We start from the raw sequence: 18,130 nt of genomic DNA, 5'->3' as shown, positions 1-18,130 counted from the left end.
GCAGGTTCTTTGGATTATATGAATTGTGTTGGAGATTTTTCAAATTCATATTCAGCAAAGAAATTCTTCTGTAGAATGGTTTTAGACTCATATGTCTTATCAACAAGTAATTTTTGATAAAAAAGAAAAAAAGAAAAATGCAGAAAATGTCCTTTGACAAGCTCACCCAACTAAACTCACAGCTTATTTTGATGAAAACTTAGGAGATACAGAAGTGATAATATCAAGACTTGGTGAAGGACAAGATAATTAGAAGGAATATCATCAGAGGCCACCTGAAGGATATACACTGTTCATTGCAAGTAGAACTCATTTATTGCTTTATTGCTGAGCCAGAGTTACAAGTTTTCACAATTTGCTTATAGTTGGCAATGCAACCTGCAAAAGTTTATTATATGCTTGCAAAGTAATGAATCTCCTTGAAAATGATCAAGAATGCTGAATGTGCAGAAATGGGACAGTAATGATTCAGTCTACAAACCAGCTAAGAAATTTATTCATTGCTCTTCTTCATTACTGGTCTCTGTCTGAGCCTCTAAGTTTATATATCTTGTGTAACAATCTTATTGAAAATTTTCTGCATCACAGAAGAGAAACAATACTGAAAATACAATAAAGGCTGTTGTTGATGACATGCTGTGCATACTGGATGATTAGTTGATTCAATATGAGTATTCAGTTGTTTATTATTTATGGTTTGCTTACTGCAGATCACCAAATACAAAATGTATCTGCTGATCCAGATGAAATAGATCCTTTAGCCAAGCTCTGTTACATTGATCATGTAAATAAGCTAAATAACAAACAGAAAATTCTTTTTGAGACAATATAAAAAAAAAGGCAACAAGGAAGACAACCTGATATTTATAGATTTTTCAGGAGAAACAGGTAAAACTTTTCTTTTCTATGTTCACTAGAATGGTCAAATTGCACTTTCTACATTCTCTTAAGGAATTACAGCTATGCTTTCGACTACCCATTCTCACTTCACTTTTCTTATTCTGGTAAAATCTCCATCAACCTTTCATATGTTTCCTCATACTGTAATAGGTCACTTTCTGTACAAACTGAGCTATTAATGTGGGAAAAAGTCTTCTTGAAGCGTTGAATTGGATTCCTTATAATGTAAAGAACAATAAGCAACACCTTGGAGTAAGATTATTAGTCTTCAACAAAAGTTTGTATCAAAATTCTTGCAGTAGTCTCTAGAGCTTGACAATTTTCTATAATAGATGAAATGCATGAAAAAGTTTTCCATTTGGAGTCAATGCAAAGTTTTGCATATTTAAACAAATGTGAGGATTTCTCAATTGTTTGAACAACAGTAATTTTGATGCATTTAATCACCATGCAAATTAGTTGGTAAAACTGAGCAAAGAAAGAACTCCAAATATTGTTAATACTGACACACCTTTCCCAGTTGTTATTGTGATTCAGCTCTGCCTAACTGTGATTTCTGGGGAAGATTTAGTTCAATTTGCTTAAACCAGTCTAGCAACACACTATTAAGACTAACAATAGATATCTTCAACAATTATTCTAACAAAAAAAAAAAAAAAAATGATGAGATTGACCAGCTAATTGATGAAATTATCAATAAATTTCTTGGAAATGTGATTATATAGACTCAGTGGCAGAAGAAAATCAAGTGGTTCTTTATCCCACAAAATTTTTGAATTTAGTAAGTATTAGTGGGCTATCACTTCATATCAAAATCAAGACCACAGCTTCAGTAGTTCTTTGCCAAAACTTAAGTTGCAGAAATGGTCACTGCAATAGTTAGTACTTGATACATGGTTCTCAATACTACTGACAATTTACTAATTATCAGCAAACTTAATAGCTTTTTCAACCATCTAAAACTAATTTATGAGTCACCCTAGAAAGATTGCAATTTCCTATTAGGCTTGCTTTTGTTATGTTGCTAAATAAGAGTGAAGGATAAGTTTAAAGAGGTAGAAATTGTATCAGAGTTCAGTGTTGCTGTCAGCAATAATTAATCCAACAAACTTGAGAATATTTGCTGACAAAAGAGAATTTAAACACACATTTAACAACATGTCATAATGATGAATTAGAACATTGACTTGGAACTTGCTTATGGAAAAGTCATCAAAATAAATGTAAATATCATAGAATGTACACACAGAGTTTGTAGAATACAAAATATTTTTCTAATAAACACTTTTAGTTAAAATATTGAAAGATTATTTATTAAGTCTTCAATAATTCATACAATTAAAAAATACCTAATATGTCATTGATTTTTACTTCTTTCAAAGACTTTGCATTTAAACTGAATATATTTTATAGTAAAAGTACCATTTTAAATGGATAAACATTTTAAATTCAATACTTTGCCTTTTTGCTGTTAACAAAGTAATGGGTATCAAACTAGTCATAAACATAAATATCAGAAATACAAATCTATAAGGTAACCTTTTAATGACTTGAAGAATTTAAAAACATTAGAATAAATATATGATGTAATCAACAAAAATGTATTTCTTAATGGAAAATCCTGATTTCTTTTAGAAGGCTGCATGTTCCCCACTCCTGGAAAATAACCCCCTCAACTAATTACATAATTGCATTGGAAATCAGTTATACCCTCCAGGGATTGTATATTTTGTTGGTGGAAATGATGTATAAACAGTTATTTGTTTATACAGATAACTGCTTCTAAACAGTATTGTTTATGCCCACTTTAATGTGGCTGTCCTCTAAGTTATCTTGATAAACAAATAACTGTTTATGTAAGTGTTAGCTAAAACAGACTTGCGAATAATTGTATATCTGTTTTACTATTTTGAAAGGTGTATAAACAGTTAACTGTTTTACTATATTGAAATTAATTGGTGCTACTACCATCCTAAACAATTTAATATCAGATTTAGCTTAGCCTATTGTCTACTGACTGTAGATGTATCTGTGTGTATGCATATATGTTGTGTGTATGTGTGTGTGTATTCATATGTAATGTATGTGTGAACATATAAGTTCTTGAATGTAAGAATGTTTGCATTTGTGTATATGTATGCACTCATAAAAATTCTTCTCCACATAAAACCATAAATGCTATTAAGATATTTGTAACAAGTTTTGCATTTGATTCAATTGAAAAGAATTCAACAGAATCTTTGAAAAATAGTAATAATAATATATTCAGGTAACAAAACAAGAAAGGACTTTTGCCTACTTATGGAACATCACAAAATCCTTGTTGTCTCCTTGCAGGCACTTCTGAGAAAGACCTATTGGCAAACTACTAAAACGAACCAATCAATTGATATTTGAGAAATACCAAGAGATTTCAGATTCTTTAGAGAAATTTCTATTTGAATTCTTTCGAAGTTCAGCAAATTGTTAATAGGCTTAAAATGCTTTTGTCCTGTTTCCAACTGCTATTACATTCAATTTACTTCTTCTCTTTTGTTGTCATTATTTGATATCATCTTGGGAACTTTCTAGCATGCACTTACTCATCCATTTGAGAGTTTAAAGTCAGGAATTTGTATGGCATCAGCAGTGATTGCGATTATCTAATAAGAGACTCAATTGTTTCTTTCTCTGTCAGGAAGGCAAAACAGTATAATAGCATGACTTCTGATATTAGTGGTAACATCTGTGTTGTGAAGAAACACTCTTAGCTATACTGCATACAGCTGAAAAGGAGCAGTACTAACTGCTGAATCTGGGATAGAATAAGATAAAAGAAAGAGACACTGGTCTATAAATGGTGGTAATGTTATCGATATAAAATTATTAATGGTAGCACAATTCAATCTCAACAAATCCGGTTGAAGGAGTACATGACAACATGTGCAGCTTCTTCCTGAAAACATATCGTATCTTGAAATGTGAATGCTCCAACATTAGTATATCCAGAACATAGTTGGTATCATTATAGAATTCTTTACAAAGGAGACAAGCACAGTTTGAACACACAAAAGCACATTTTTTGCTTCACTCTTTTCATGTGAAAATAAATATTTTCCAAGGAAAATTATATATCATTTGGAAGTTGTGTATATGAACTTTCATCTCATACAGTTTTAATTAATTCGACGCAGTTAGAAAGTTTGACCCTCTTTATTTTTTCTACTGTTGAACTGTAGCCCTCGTTCTAGTTCCATACACTCGTGCGCCATAACTCAAGTTGTAATAGAAGTCATACTGTGAGGATGAAAAAAGCTTTATCTTGTTTTATTTCGATATAAAAATCGATGTAGGTACGTCAGATAATCGTTACGAAATACAAAAATTGACATTATTAATTTTCATTTAGAAAAGGGCATATTTTCTTGAATATTTTTACATCATAAGAAAAAAAAATCTCACGAATTCAATGTGGTCATTGCTAAATCTGGCCACTGTATGGCGAAAACGCGCAGCCAAACTGCCGTGTGCGCAGTGAGAGGTCAAAACGGAACACAAATCCAAGGCTTCAAATCTCGAATTTGAGCCAGAATTTCAAGAAATGGACGAACTGATTACCGAATAAACATATATTTCTACAAGAATTGCATTAAACTGAGTTTAATAGCTAAAGCCCAAACTTAGCATGAAATCGTAGTGTAGTGACGTCACATTGGCGCCAAAAGGCCGACGCCATTGCTGAATCCTTAACCACGCATGCGTGGGTTTAAACATCGAAGCGTTCCCGCTACTAGACTGTCTCTTACCAAGCCAGACAGCGACCAAGCAAGACGTCTAAGCAAGCTCTCCCATTTGAGTGTGGTTGAACCAAGTTGTCTCTATAACGACACCAGCTCGAAGAACCGTACATCTACATTTCAGGCTACTCTAAAACCGGACAATTAGAAGCTGTTTTATTTTCCACCGAACAATAAATATTTGTTGTTGTTGATCAGTTTGGAGTTTCTGCGTTCAGTTCTCTTCCAATTTAATGTAGGAGAGTTAGGTGTATATCTAAAGATATATAACCCACTCTCCTAAAGTGGTGACCCCGACTAAGGAACGACTGCAGCCATGACAATCTGGACTGATCAGCATCATCATTGGTATGAGAAACACGAGTTTCCAGCCGCCGTCATCATCATCATCATAACGACTTTTTGAACAATTTCACAGTGAGATATTGACTCTATAGCATTTCCAACTATACGAACTCACATTGTGCCAAACTGACACAGACGTTTTTTTTTTCTTTCTTTCTGACTATTATTTTCCATTTCCTTTCAGGCACGTCAAGGTGGGTTTTCAAAAAAAAAAAGAAAAAAACATTTTTTTCCCGCAGACAGTACAAGCTCACAACTAAACACACTACAAAAAAAAAAGGAAAACAATACAAAAAAAAAAAAAATACAGAAGGCAACCACATTGTTGTTTTTGTTTTTTTTAGCGAATATTTCTTTTTCTTCTTTCCTTTTCCATTTTGGTTCTTATTGTGCACATACATTACAGAGGAAAACAGAAAGGTACAGAAGAAAAATAGTGTGTTTCCTTTTCCATTTGCAGTGAAATTTTTTTTTGGCCTTTTGCATATTTTACACGTTTTTCGTTATTGTTTCTTCCTATTTTACCTTTGACGGAATCATTTACAGATATGTGTGCGTTGCCAAGCCTGCTTTCATTCGCCGGAGAGACTCGACTTGTTTCAAATTGCTCTGAGTCCTCCACGGACACACCACGTACTGTTTCCGCAGATCCTGCAAGGCAGTCCTCTTCAGTGACCAATGAGGATTTGCTACGTAGCATTCAGGAGCTCACTCGCACCGTAAATAACCTATGTTTCTCGAGATCTCGTGGTGGTTCCCAATCTCGTAGCGTTTCCCGGTCTCGAAAATTTTCTCGAGATCGGGGAGCTACCTGGAAGAAGCAAGGTCTGTGTTGGTACCATACAAACTTTTCGAACAAGGCGACAAAATGTATTCAGCCTTGTTCGTTCAAGGCGTCGGGAAACGAGTAGAGGAGAAAGTGCGCACGTCCCTTTCCTCCACCCAACCTGTTTTTAATCGTGCAATATTCGTCCAGGACCAAGTGTCGAAGAAATTCTTCATGGTTGACACTGGTTCCTGTTGTAGTATTTGGCCGCTTCGTCTAACAGTCGACAAACCTCGCCGTTCTGAAATCGTTTTGCACGCTGTTGATTCATCTCCGATTCCTACTTTTGGTCAGCTTTCTCTACGTTTAGACATTGGTCTTCGCAGAGACTTTCAATGGGTTTTTGTCATAGCTGACATTCCACATCCCATTTTGGGTGCGGATTTTTAAAATCATTTTCAATTATTGGTAGATATCCGACGTCGAAGGCTTGTCGATGACTCGACATCCCTTTCCACGCCGGCAAGGAGCTCTACCAATTCTCCTCTTAGCCCAGCATTTTTTATTGCCACTGCTGGGGATGCTTTTCATTCTCTTTTAGCGTCTTTTCCGGAGTTGGTGGATATTACTTCCAAGCCGGTTAAACCTGCACATTCCACCCTCCATTATATCACGACGACTGGTCATCCGGTTTTTTCTCGATCACGTCGCCTAGCGCCTGATCGTCTTAAGACGGCCAAGGCCGAGTTTGAGCACATGCTTCAACTCGGCCTCATTCGCCCCTCCACCAGCCCATGGGCATCTCCTCTACATTTGGCCCGTAAAGGGGATTCGGATTTTCGCCCGGTGGGGGATTATCGGAGACTCAATGCTGTGACGATAGCTGATCGCTATCCCATCAGGAATTTGCAGGATTTCTCGGCGAACCTGCATGGATGCACCATTTTCTCTAAGATTGATCTGGTACGGGCCTATCATCAGATACCAGTAAATCCAGAGGATATCCCTAAAACAGCCATCACTACACCTTTCGGTTGTTTTGAATTTCTATTTATGAGTTTTGATTTGCGTAATGCTACTAGCACTTTTCAGAGGTTTATGGATGAGGTCGTTCGTGGACTTGATTTTGTATTCGCTTATGTCGATGATATACTCATCGCTAGTGATACGGAAGAGTATCATCTCCACCATTTGTCGCAACTTTTTCAGCGTCTTCGCGCTTATAATGTGAAGATTAATCCCGACAAGTGTCTTTTCGGGAAGTCATCCCTGAATTTTCTGGGACATTTGGTTGATTCTAATGGGATCAAACCTCTTCCTGCTAAAGTCGATGCAATTCAACGCATCGCACCTCCAACCTCTCTGCGACAGTTGCGCCATTTTTTAGGCATGGTCAATTTTTACAGGAGATTCATTGACCGGTGTGCATACAAACTACTTCCTTTAACGAGGCTACTGCAAGGCCATTCTAAGAAGGATGCTGGACTCACTCTTACTGATGAGGCGTTATCTGCTTTTGAGTCTGTGAAACAGGAGTTATCCTCCGTTCCTGTTCTTGCACATCCTGCTCCTGATGCTCCGCTTTCTTTATCTGTGGATGCTTCCGATTCTGCGGTGGGTGCTGTTTTGCAGCACACTGTAGACAATCAAACAAAACCTTTGGCTTTCTTTTCTTGTAAATTACAGCCTGCCGAACGCAGGTATAGTACTTTTAATCGTGAGCTATTGGCAATCTATCTATCGATTCGGCATTTTCAACATCAGCTCGAGGGACGAGAGTTTGTGATTTATACTGATCACAAGCCCCTCACTTTTGCTCTGTCCTCTAAAACGGACAAGCTCTCTCCTCGTGCTTTTCGTCACCTGGATTTTATCTCACAATTTACAGGTGACATTCATCATGTGCCAGGGAAAGAGAACATTCCAGCTGATGCTCTTTCTCGACTTCCTGTGCATTCAATTTCCACTCCCGCGGAAATTGATTTACTGGCAATTTCACAGGAGCAACCTTCTTTATCAAGTTTAGATTTGACTTCGTCAAAATTCAGCAACTGTAAATTTGCTTATCTTTTACTCTCTTCATCCGGGGGCTCTATATTATGTGACACATCCACAAGTTCTCCTAGGCCTTTAGTACCTACGAACCATCAACGTTCTGTGTTTGATGCCCTTTATTCTTTGTCACATCCGGGCATCTCAGCAACAGTAAAGCTTATCACTGCTCGGTTTTTCTGGCCCAATATGCGGCGATCAATTGCCACTTGGGCACGCTCCTGCATGAAGTGCCAGAGTGCAAAGGTCCATAGGCACGTTCGTGCCCCTCTTGGACAATTTCCTTCTCCTGAAGCCCGTTTCCGTCACGTTCATCTTGATTTGGTTGGACCGTTACCAGTGTGTCGCGGGTTCTCATACCTGTTAACTTGTGTTGACCGTTTCTCACGTTGGCCAGAAGCCATTCTTATAGCAGATATTACTTCTGAGACTGTTGCCCAGGCTTTCCTTTCTGGGTGGGTGTCGAGGTTCGGAGTACCGGTCAGTTTGACCACAGATCGTGGCCGGCAATTTGAGGCCGCGCTTTTTTGTGACCTATCAAGAATCCTGGGGGTGCATCGTATACGCACCACCAGCTACCATCCCGCTTCTAATGGGATAGTTGAGCGGTTTCATCGACAACTTAAGGCCGCCTTGCGCGCCTCGCCCAACCCGCAGTTTTGGGTTGAAATTCTTCCGGTTGTCCTCCTTGGATTCCGGACTGCGGTAAAAGCTGACCTGGGTTACTCCTCGGCGGAGCTTCTTTACGGCACCACGTTGACGTTGCCAGGTGCGATGGTGGTACCAGACTCATCACAACCACCACACCCAGAGTCCTATGTTACTCGGTTGCGAGAGTATTTCTCCAATCTTCCATCTATGGGCCCCAGACAACAGTCACCTCCCTTTAGAGTGCCAGCAGACATTGAGTCTTGGTCTCATGTGTTTATTAGGGATGATTCTGTCAAAGGGCCCCTTGTTTCTCCTTACAAAGGACCCTATCGTGTGCTTTCTCGCACTCCAAAGTTTTTCAAGGTCGACGCTAATGGTCGTACAGAAATTGTGTCTGTCGACCGTCTGAAAAAAGCGTACCTTGACAAACCTTCAACTCCCGTGTTTCAAATGCCGCACACACCACTATCACCACACACATTGTCAACGCCTTTACCAATGCATACACCAACATCAGCACCATCACAATAGCACACACCAACGATTACACCACCTTCGTCGTTGCAAAGGAACCCTAGCGAACCTTATGTCACTAGGTTTGGCAGGACGGTGCATTGGCCCAAGAAATTGGAAAAAACTATTTACGTTTGATTTATTGTGTTTTTACTGGACAATTTCAGTTTTTTTTTTATTGAACATTTTTTCAGGCCGTCTATATGTATGTGAGAAATCACAGCAGAAAGAAAGTCAGAACACGTAAGAGTTTTATACCAAGTTCTTTGAGTACACAATTGGAAAGTCGCAGGCTGTAATTCTTGTCTGTTTTATCGTGAGTGAAAACATCCACTCTAACAGAGTCGACAAAACCGAGTGTGTTGATTTGGAGTGTCTGTACTCAGGAAGTCGTGGTCAGTTGCGGAGCTGTGGTTGAGCATCGATGCCAGTTTCGACCTGTTGCCTGGTACTAGGTATCTTAGTCGGTTGGCTCTTGCTATTTTCCGTGAGGGGATGTCCCACGCATACAGTGAAGATAAAACCGAGTGTTTGATATATATATATTTGTGTCGCATTTTCTGTGTGGTTTCGATGGCCATCTTGCCTCAGACGTCCCTCCAAAAGGTTTTAATTTCGTGTTTCACACTCAAGGAGGAGCCATTGTAGTGACGTCACATTGGCGCCAAAAGGCCGACGCCATTGCTGAATCCTTAACCACGCATGCGTGGGTTTAAACATCGAAGCGTTCGCGCTACTAGACTGTCTCTTACCAAGCCAGACAGCGACCAAGCAAGACGTCTAAGCAAGCTCTCCCATTTGAGTGTGGTTGAACCAAGTTGTCTCTATAACGACACCAGCTCGAAGAACCGTACATCTACATTTCAGGCTACTCTAAAACCGGACAATTAGAAGCTGTTTTATTTTCCACCGAACAATAAATATTTGTTGTTGTTGATCAGTTTGGAGTTTCTGCGTTCAGTTCTCTTCCAATTTAATGTAGGAAAGTTAGGTGTATATCTAAAGATATATAACCCACTCTCCTAAAGTAGTATTGAGAAAGTTGTTTATTCCCTCTCGCTGCTCAAAATAACATGTGGAGAGCTGTTCTCGTACATATAAATTTCGTTTTTCTTTGGGAAATATTGGTCAGATTCCGCCAATATAAATTATATTGTGCAATGGAAATAATTTTGTAGGCTATTAAAGGCAGATATGATGTTTTTTTCGCGATTTTGGATACAGTGGGGATAATTTATGCCAGTGTTTACATATTCGTTTTCTCTCTTTCTCTTTCCCACTCCAGTTTGCAGTAAGTTACATATGCCTTTAATTTATGCTTAAAGCAAGGAATTAATTTTCACATTTTTTTTTAATCTACGTCTACATGCAATTCTGAGAAAAGTATGATGTGGTTGTGAGATATGCTAGAAACAACAGCTAAATCTTTCTTAAATCACACAGTTTTTCGTTTGAAAATATTTTCAAAACTCTTCTTTTTTTCGAAAAGGCTACTCTCATCGTTTGGTGCGTAGTGCAAACAAAAGTGGCCAAAAACGGTCCGGAGGAGGAGGGGGGAATCATAAATTTTCCATAATTCTTTTTCATAAAAAGCTTAACCCCATTTTCCAAGACAGTGATGCAAAAAAAAAAAAAAATTAATGGAAAATATTTCCGTCAAAACGGAGAAAATCGAACTTATGGAGGCGTCCAGATCTGAAATTCCGCCATTTATAACCATTTTCAAAAGTCCATTAGAATCTTATTGAAATGTTGTCATGTTCCAAAATCTTAGGATTTATTACTCTGCGCGCGTAAGCAAAAGCAGGGTACCGTAGTCAGTCATCTTTGTGTGTTTGCAAAATTAGTGGACAACAGCTGAAGGGATTTTCTCCAAATTTGGCAGTAATATTTATTGGGTGAGTGGTTCAAAATAAGGAAAATTTGACTTGATTGTTAGGTCAATGGCTAGTGGGGGTCACGGTGCACCCTGCTTATGATTTACTGTAATGAGTATTTTCATGTAGCCCTGGGTCTAACAAGTTAGAAAATTGATGTTGCCAGTGAAAAAAACTGGGATGGACTTTTTGACCACGGCCAGATTTACAGCTGGAGGCTGAAAATTAGGGGTATGGAAAATTCAAGCAGCTCTAACCTTGCAACTCTTCGCTAAAATATTTCAAATGACCACTTAAAATGATTGTCTGGTCAAGATCTACAAGTTCAGGCAAATGATAAACAAATTTATTCAGTAAAAAGGTTACCAGAGGTCAAAAGGTCACGAACTTTGACCTTTACCTATAATATCTCCCATTCATTGGTTTTATTTATCACCAAGACCATATCAGGTTTTTTTTTATTGAAACATTAATCAAAACGAAGGTTTACATCTGCTTTTTAATACCAGAAGTAAAAAGAGAATTAAAAAGCATGGGTATGCAACGCATTCTAAGCCACACTATAATTTGCGAAAAAATTTATCTGTGCACAGGGTATGCATGCCCCCACCCCAATGCCTTTTTTTCTCCCTTTAGTTCTACACCAACTACAAATGTGCCAAAATCCAAGTTCCTGTGGCTTGTAGTATTGGATTTAGCTAGGCCTGAAAACACTGCAAAATCAACCATTTGTTACACATATTTAAAATATTAGCCCTCCCTGCCTCCCCCAAAGTGAAATTTTCTTTCCAAGAACCTGAAAAGAAAAGGCATCTACTATACCATAGTCACCTTTGTGAAATTTGAAGATGATTATCACCTCAGTTTCAAAGATATGACATCACACATATAGCTACTTATTTATTTAGGCAAATTAGGCAAAATTTTGACCAATTTGTTGACCATTCAAATTGTCATATTTCCTAAAATAATCATTCAAATTTCACAGATGTTTCTTTTTGGATGCTCTCCAAGAAAAAGTACAATAGAAAATGCATTTAAATATTTTCAAAAATTCATAGTGATACTTAATCCTAGCCAAAGTGTGGTGCATAGGCAATTTGTGGATTAAAGTAGCCACTCTTATTCAAAGTCACAAATTGTATATTAGTAATTGATTGAGTTAGACTTAGACTAATGGCTAGCATAAGCCATCTACTACTACTACTACTACTACTACTACTACTACTACTACTACTACTACTACTACTACTACTACTACTACTGTTGCAAGGGGTCACTAATGCTTCTGCTGCCATTACTACAACTACTCATATGACTACTAGCACCACCATTGCCACTCCTGAAGTTGTTACAACATTACCTTTGCCAGAAACCAGTTTTATCAGTGCTTTTTGTGTCATTCCAATCACTATTACTACCATGTTGCTATTGCTTGTACTTCCGCATGCACCATTCTTCCTACTACTTCTACCATCGTCACTGCTGCTAATACCACAACTATTATTACTTCTGATGCTAATGATGCTACAGGTGCTTCTGCTGAGGACTATACATGGAGATCTCTGATTCCTAGGGTGGTTTACTCAAAACATAAGGAAATACTAAATCAATAATTTTCTCTTTGCATTATAAGAAAATCTCTGCATGATACCTTTTATATGTTTTCTTGCATAACAATGCTTTAAACAAACTACAATGCTCTTCACACATATGTGTATATATATGTGTGTGTGAGCGTGTTTGTATGTGCATACATTTATGTCTACAAATAAATAAAAATGTACTCAATACATAGTGTACAATTTATATTTGTAGATTAACACTTGTGCATGTGTGACAGAGTGTAATTGTTTTAAGAGAAAAAAGGGGTATAAGAGGCATCAGATGTTGTGTGCATGAGAGAAGACTGCACTGGTATGGTCATGTGATGCATATGGATGAGGATAGCTGCATAAAGAAGTGTCAATCTTTAATTGTGGAGGGAATCTGTGGAAGTTGTAGACCCAAGAAGACATGGAACAAGGTGATGAAATATGATCTTCAGTTGTTGAGTCTCAAGGAGCCAATGACAAGTGACTGAGATGTCTGGCAATTTGCTATGCTTGAGAAGACATGTCAAGTTAAGTGAATCACGGTCATTGTCAGTGTTGGTGACACATAAAAAAAAACACCCAGTACATTGTGTAAAGTCGGCATTAGGAAGGGCAAACAGCTATAGAAATCAAGCATAAACAAATGACTGGAGCTTGGTGCAGCTCTCTGGCTGACCATTCCCACTCAAGCCGTCTAACCCATGTCATCATGGAAAATGGACGTTAAATGATGATGATGATGTTACACATATATACATATATATAAATATGTAGACATATATATATATATATATATATATATATATATATATATATATATATATATATATATATATATATAATCATAAATATACAGGGATTAGCATTGAGTTGCTTCTCCAACATACTGAAAATTTAGAAATAGCAGTCAAAGAACTACTGATTCTAAACTACAAATTTTTCTCTAAACGGATGGCGACATTTATGGCACACATAGAACAAAAAACCGGAGGGGAAAGCATAAACAAAACAAGTCTTTAGTTAATCGGATACGATCGTTTCATGGTTAAGAGAATGAAAATTTCCCTATTCCAAATCTTCAGTCCGATATTCTGATAAATTTGAAAGTGTCTCTAAAAGAATTCACGGTAATCTTTGGCCATGCGACACCAAAAATCAACGATAAGAAAGGCACTTACGAATTCATCGGCTAGTGAGTTCTATGTTCTATGTGTGCCATAAATATCGCCATCCATTTAGAGAAAAATTTGTAGTTTAGAATCAGTAGTTCTTTGACTGCTATTTCTAAATTTTCAGTATGTTGGAGAAGCAACTCAATGCTAATCCCTGTATATTTATGATGATAAATGGTTTTACCGATAAAGGTTTTTTCATACTGAACTACTTGACAAAATTGTTAATTATTAATTCTATTATTAATTGACGATTCCCTGCCCTTATTCTTGTATATTTTATATTTGATACCTCTAAGTTAGGTGGTTAAACCGTAATCCCTCCACACGGGACTTTTTTCATACGGGACTATTTGTGACGCACATGGAATAGATTTCTTTGAGATGGGATGCCTGAACTCACTAGCCGATGAATTCGTAAGTGCCTTTCTTATCGTTGATTTTTGGTGTCGCATGGCCAAAGATTACCGTGGATTTTTTTAGAGACACTTTCAAATTTATCAGAATATCGGACTGAAGATTTGGAATAGGGAAATTTTCATTCTCTTAACCATGAAACGATCGTATCCGATTAACTAAAGACTTGTTTTGTTTATGCTTTCCCCTCCGTTTTTTTTGTTCTATGTGTGCCATAAATGTCGCCATCCGTTTAGAGAAAAATTTGTAGTTTAGAATCAGTAGTTCTTTGACTGCTATTTCTAAATTTTCAGTATGTTGGAGAAGCAACTCAATGCTAATCCCTGTATATTTATGATGATAAATGGTTTTACCGATAAAGGTTTTTTCATACTGAACTACTTGACAAAATTGTTAATTATTAATTCTATTATTAATTGACGATTCCCTGCCCTTATTCTTGTATATTTTATATTTGATACCTCTAAGTTAGGTGGTTAAACCGTAATCCCTCCACACGGGACTTTTTTCATACGGGACTATTTGTGACGCACATGGAATAGATTTCTTTGAGATGGGATGCCTGAACTCACTAGCCGATGAATTCGTAAGTGCCTTTCTTATCGTTGATTTTTGGTGTCGCATGGCCAAAGATTACCGTGGATTTTTTTAGAGACACTTTCAAATTTATCAGAATATCGGACTGAAGATTTGGAATAGGGAAATTTTCATTCTCTTAACCATGAAACGATCGTATCCGATTAACTAAAGACTTGTTTTGTTTATGCTTTCCCCTCCGGTTTTTTGTTCTATGTGTGCCATAAATATCGCCATCCATTTAGAGAAAAATTTGTAGTTTAGAATCAGTAGTTCTTTGACTGCTATTTCTAAATTTTCAGTATGTTGGAGAAGCAACTCAATGCTAATCCCTGTATATTTATGATGATAAATGGTTTTACCGATAAAGGTTTTTTCATACTGAACTACTTGGCAAAATTGTTAATTATTAATTCTATTATTAATTGACGATTCCCTGCCCTTATTCTTGTATATATATATATATATATATATATATATATATATATATATATATATATATATATATATATATATATATATATATATATATATATATATATATATATATAACATAAATAATATATGAATATATGCATATATCCATACATATATGTACATACCTACATCAATATGTATACATACATGCATATATGGGTACAGGACATCACAAAAAACATTAAACACAATGAGAAACGAAAACATAAAGATGAAGACAGAAAACGAACTTTTTTTCGAACAATGAAAAAAACAAACAGAAACGAGATATGCAACATAAAGAATATTTCCCTTCTTCAGTTGTCCCTGTTCCATCTACTCCGCATTTCGAAGGCAAGGACAATGCGCGACTTCGTTGGAACAGTCCTTCCCGCAAAGCAAATTGAATAAAATTTGGATACACTCACATACATAATACATACAAACATATATCATCATCATCATTATTTAATGTCCATTCTTCATGCTGGCTTGAGTTGGATGATTTGACAAGAGCTGACAAGCCAGTGGGCTGTGTCAAGTTCTATTGTCTGTTTTGGGAATGGTTTCTATGGCTGGGTGCCCTTCCTTATGTCAAGCACTTTACAGACTATATTGGGTACTTTTTGGCTGGCACCAGTACTGGCAGGGTTACCAAGTAACTTGCAAAATAGAACAAAGCTTCTTGACTGGGGTGAGTAGTATTGAGGGAATACTACAATATAGCCACATGTTTATATGGACTTAGATGTTATACACACAACTGTGTACTTAAAATGCTCAATTTGCAGCCACAGGGTTTGGGGTTCAGTCCTACTGTGCAATATCTTGGTTAAGTGTCTACTATAGCCCTTGATTGGCAAATACCTTGTGTGCAAATTTTGCAGACAGGACTTGTTTGGGAGCCCATCATGTATGTGTGTGTGTGTGTGTGTGTGTGCGCGTGTGTGTGCGCGTGTGCGTGCATGCATGCATGCATGTGTGTGTGTTTGTGTGTGTGTGTGAATGTGCATGTTTGTGATTGTCCCCACCACTGTTTGACAACTTGTGTTGGTTTGTGTTGCCCCCTTAATTTAGCAGTTTGGCAAGGGGGACAGAATAAGTACTAGACTTTAAAAGTAATCTGTATTGAGGTCAATTTGTTTGACTAAACCCTTGAAGGCAGCACCCCAATATATAAATATACACATACATATATAGTCCAATCAATATAGTTCAGTCACTGAAACAAGTAAAACATAAAAGCTATATTTGTTAATGTGCAAAAATGTATGCACGCATCTACTCACAGGCATATACATATGCATACCATGCAATAACATGTATGCATTGCATGTGTGCATGACTATACATAGATTCAAATACACAAATATGCATATAAGTTGGTAGCTGATGTTGTCTAAACTGAAAGAGCGGAACTTTTATTGCTAGAATGGAGACTTATTTTCTCTTTATTGCAGAGATTTGAAGAATAAAAAACACATGCACACACACACACATTTATGTCTTCATTTATGTATACAAATACATACTAACACACCTAAATACATGCATAAATACCTATACTCAGACACATCTACACACACACACACAAATTTATATATACATGTATATATATTTATTTATATATATATGTGTGTGTATATATATATATATATATATATATATATATATATATGTATATATATAAATAATATTTATATGTGTATATATATATATATATATATGTATATATATAAATAATATTTATATGTGTATATATATATATATATATATATATATATATGTATATGTGTATGTATATAAGTGACTATATAATGTGACTATATATAAATGTAACTGTATATAAATGTATAAACATGCATGCATATATACATCCACAGATCGTTTTAATTTTCTGGCATACTAATGAATATGGAGGAAATTCCAACACTACTATTCCCTCCCCCTCTCTTTTCTCTTACTCTTCTTATGCACAGACCACATTTTGTTTTGCAAGAATTTTGATTTGGAATCTGTGTATTGAAACCAACATTGTTGCATCAGGATAAAAGTCATAATTAGTTAAAATGTATAGACATTCCCACTGGTTGTTGTTCATCTATATTTCACTTTTTCTTTTTTAAAAATAACATTGATGTTTACTTGTGTCTCCAAAAATATTTATCCTTTTAAATGCTTGTTTTTTTTTTCGTCATAGTTTTCATTTGTTACATCACAATGTTACTAAGCATGTGAGCTTATGATGTTTTAGCTTATTTACTTTGTTGTCCTTTTCCTTTGTTGCTATCACCAGAACATCTGTGTGCTGTGTGTGTGTGTGCGCGTGGTGTGTTGTTTTGGTGGATGTTAGTTGCTTTGGGATTTATTTTATCCTTATTCATGTATAAATGTGGTGATAGACATTCATTAAGGAAGTATCCTTAACCCATTCATTCATTATATTAAGTGTGCAGATGGAGTCTGCTTCCTGTATTGCTTCTGTAATCTGTCAAAAGTTTGGGTCTTTCGGGTGTCTGGAAAGAAGTTTTATTGTGATATTTTTCATTGAGCAATTGCGTTTCTGTATGACACTTTGATATAGATGCAAAAGTTTGTTTCTTTTCATTGTACAATCTTTAGAGTTCTGTAATCTTTCATGTAGATGGCGGGATGTCTCTCCCATTTAGATTGAGATGATGTTCTTACGTTGCTTCTTCAGGCATCTCATAAGTTCTCTAATTTCGTAGTTAATTCTTATGTTTGTTGTGCACTCTTTTCAGTTGTCAATTCAAAGTATTATCTGAAACCAGTATCACTTTTGCACTAACAACTTAATGGATCAGCTTGCCTTTTTGCCTACGACTCTGATTTAAAATTTTTTGTTTCTCTAAATTTGTGAGCTGATTTACTTCTGTGTGCAACAGTGATGAACATCACAGCTTGGAATTTGTTTTTGTCATACCAGGAGGTTTCTGTGAATTTGCTCCAGTACACGAGGCACACTCCATTAAAATCATTGCTGGTGATTCCTGACTCTTACTCTGATTTAGTC

General features: G+C 36.5%; 1 protein-coding gene across 1 annotated transcript in view; it reads left to right on the top strand.

Moving 5' to 3' along the window:
- The first annotated feature begins 5,889 nt into the window (after positions 1-5,889).
- LOC149131831 (uncharacterized) overlaps positions 5,890-18,130 on the top strand; it is a 13,668-nt gene continuing 1,427 nt past the window's right edge. The window contains exons 1-3 of the mRNA XM_089366417.1: positions 5,890-6,136; positions 6,260-6,820; positions 7,676-8,319. Coding sequence (XP_089222543.1) covers positions 5,890-6,136; positions 6,260-6,820; positions 7,676-8,319 — 1,452 coding nt within the window. The remainder of the gene's footprint in view (positions 6,137-6,259; positions 6,821-7,675; positions 8,320-18,130) is intronic.

The sequence above is a fragment of the Octopus bimaculoides genome, chromosome 19 (assembly GCF_046866305.1).
Source record: "Octopus bimaculoides isolate indiv1 chromosome 19, ASM4686630v1, whole genome shotgun sequence".
In the NCBI taxonomy this organism is placed as follows: domain Eukaryota; kingdom Metazoa; phylum Mollusca; class Cephalopoda; order Octopoda; family Octopodidae; genus Octopus; species Octopus bimaculoides.
Note: the sequence above shows the minus strand (reverse complement) of the source record. Positions and strands in the feature narration are given on the sequence as shown.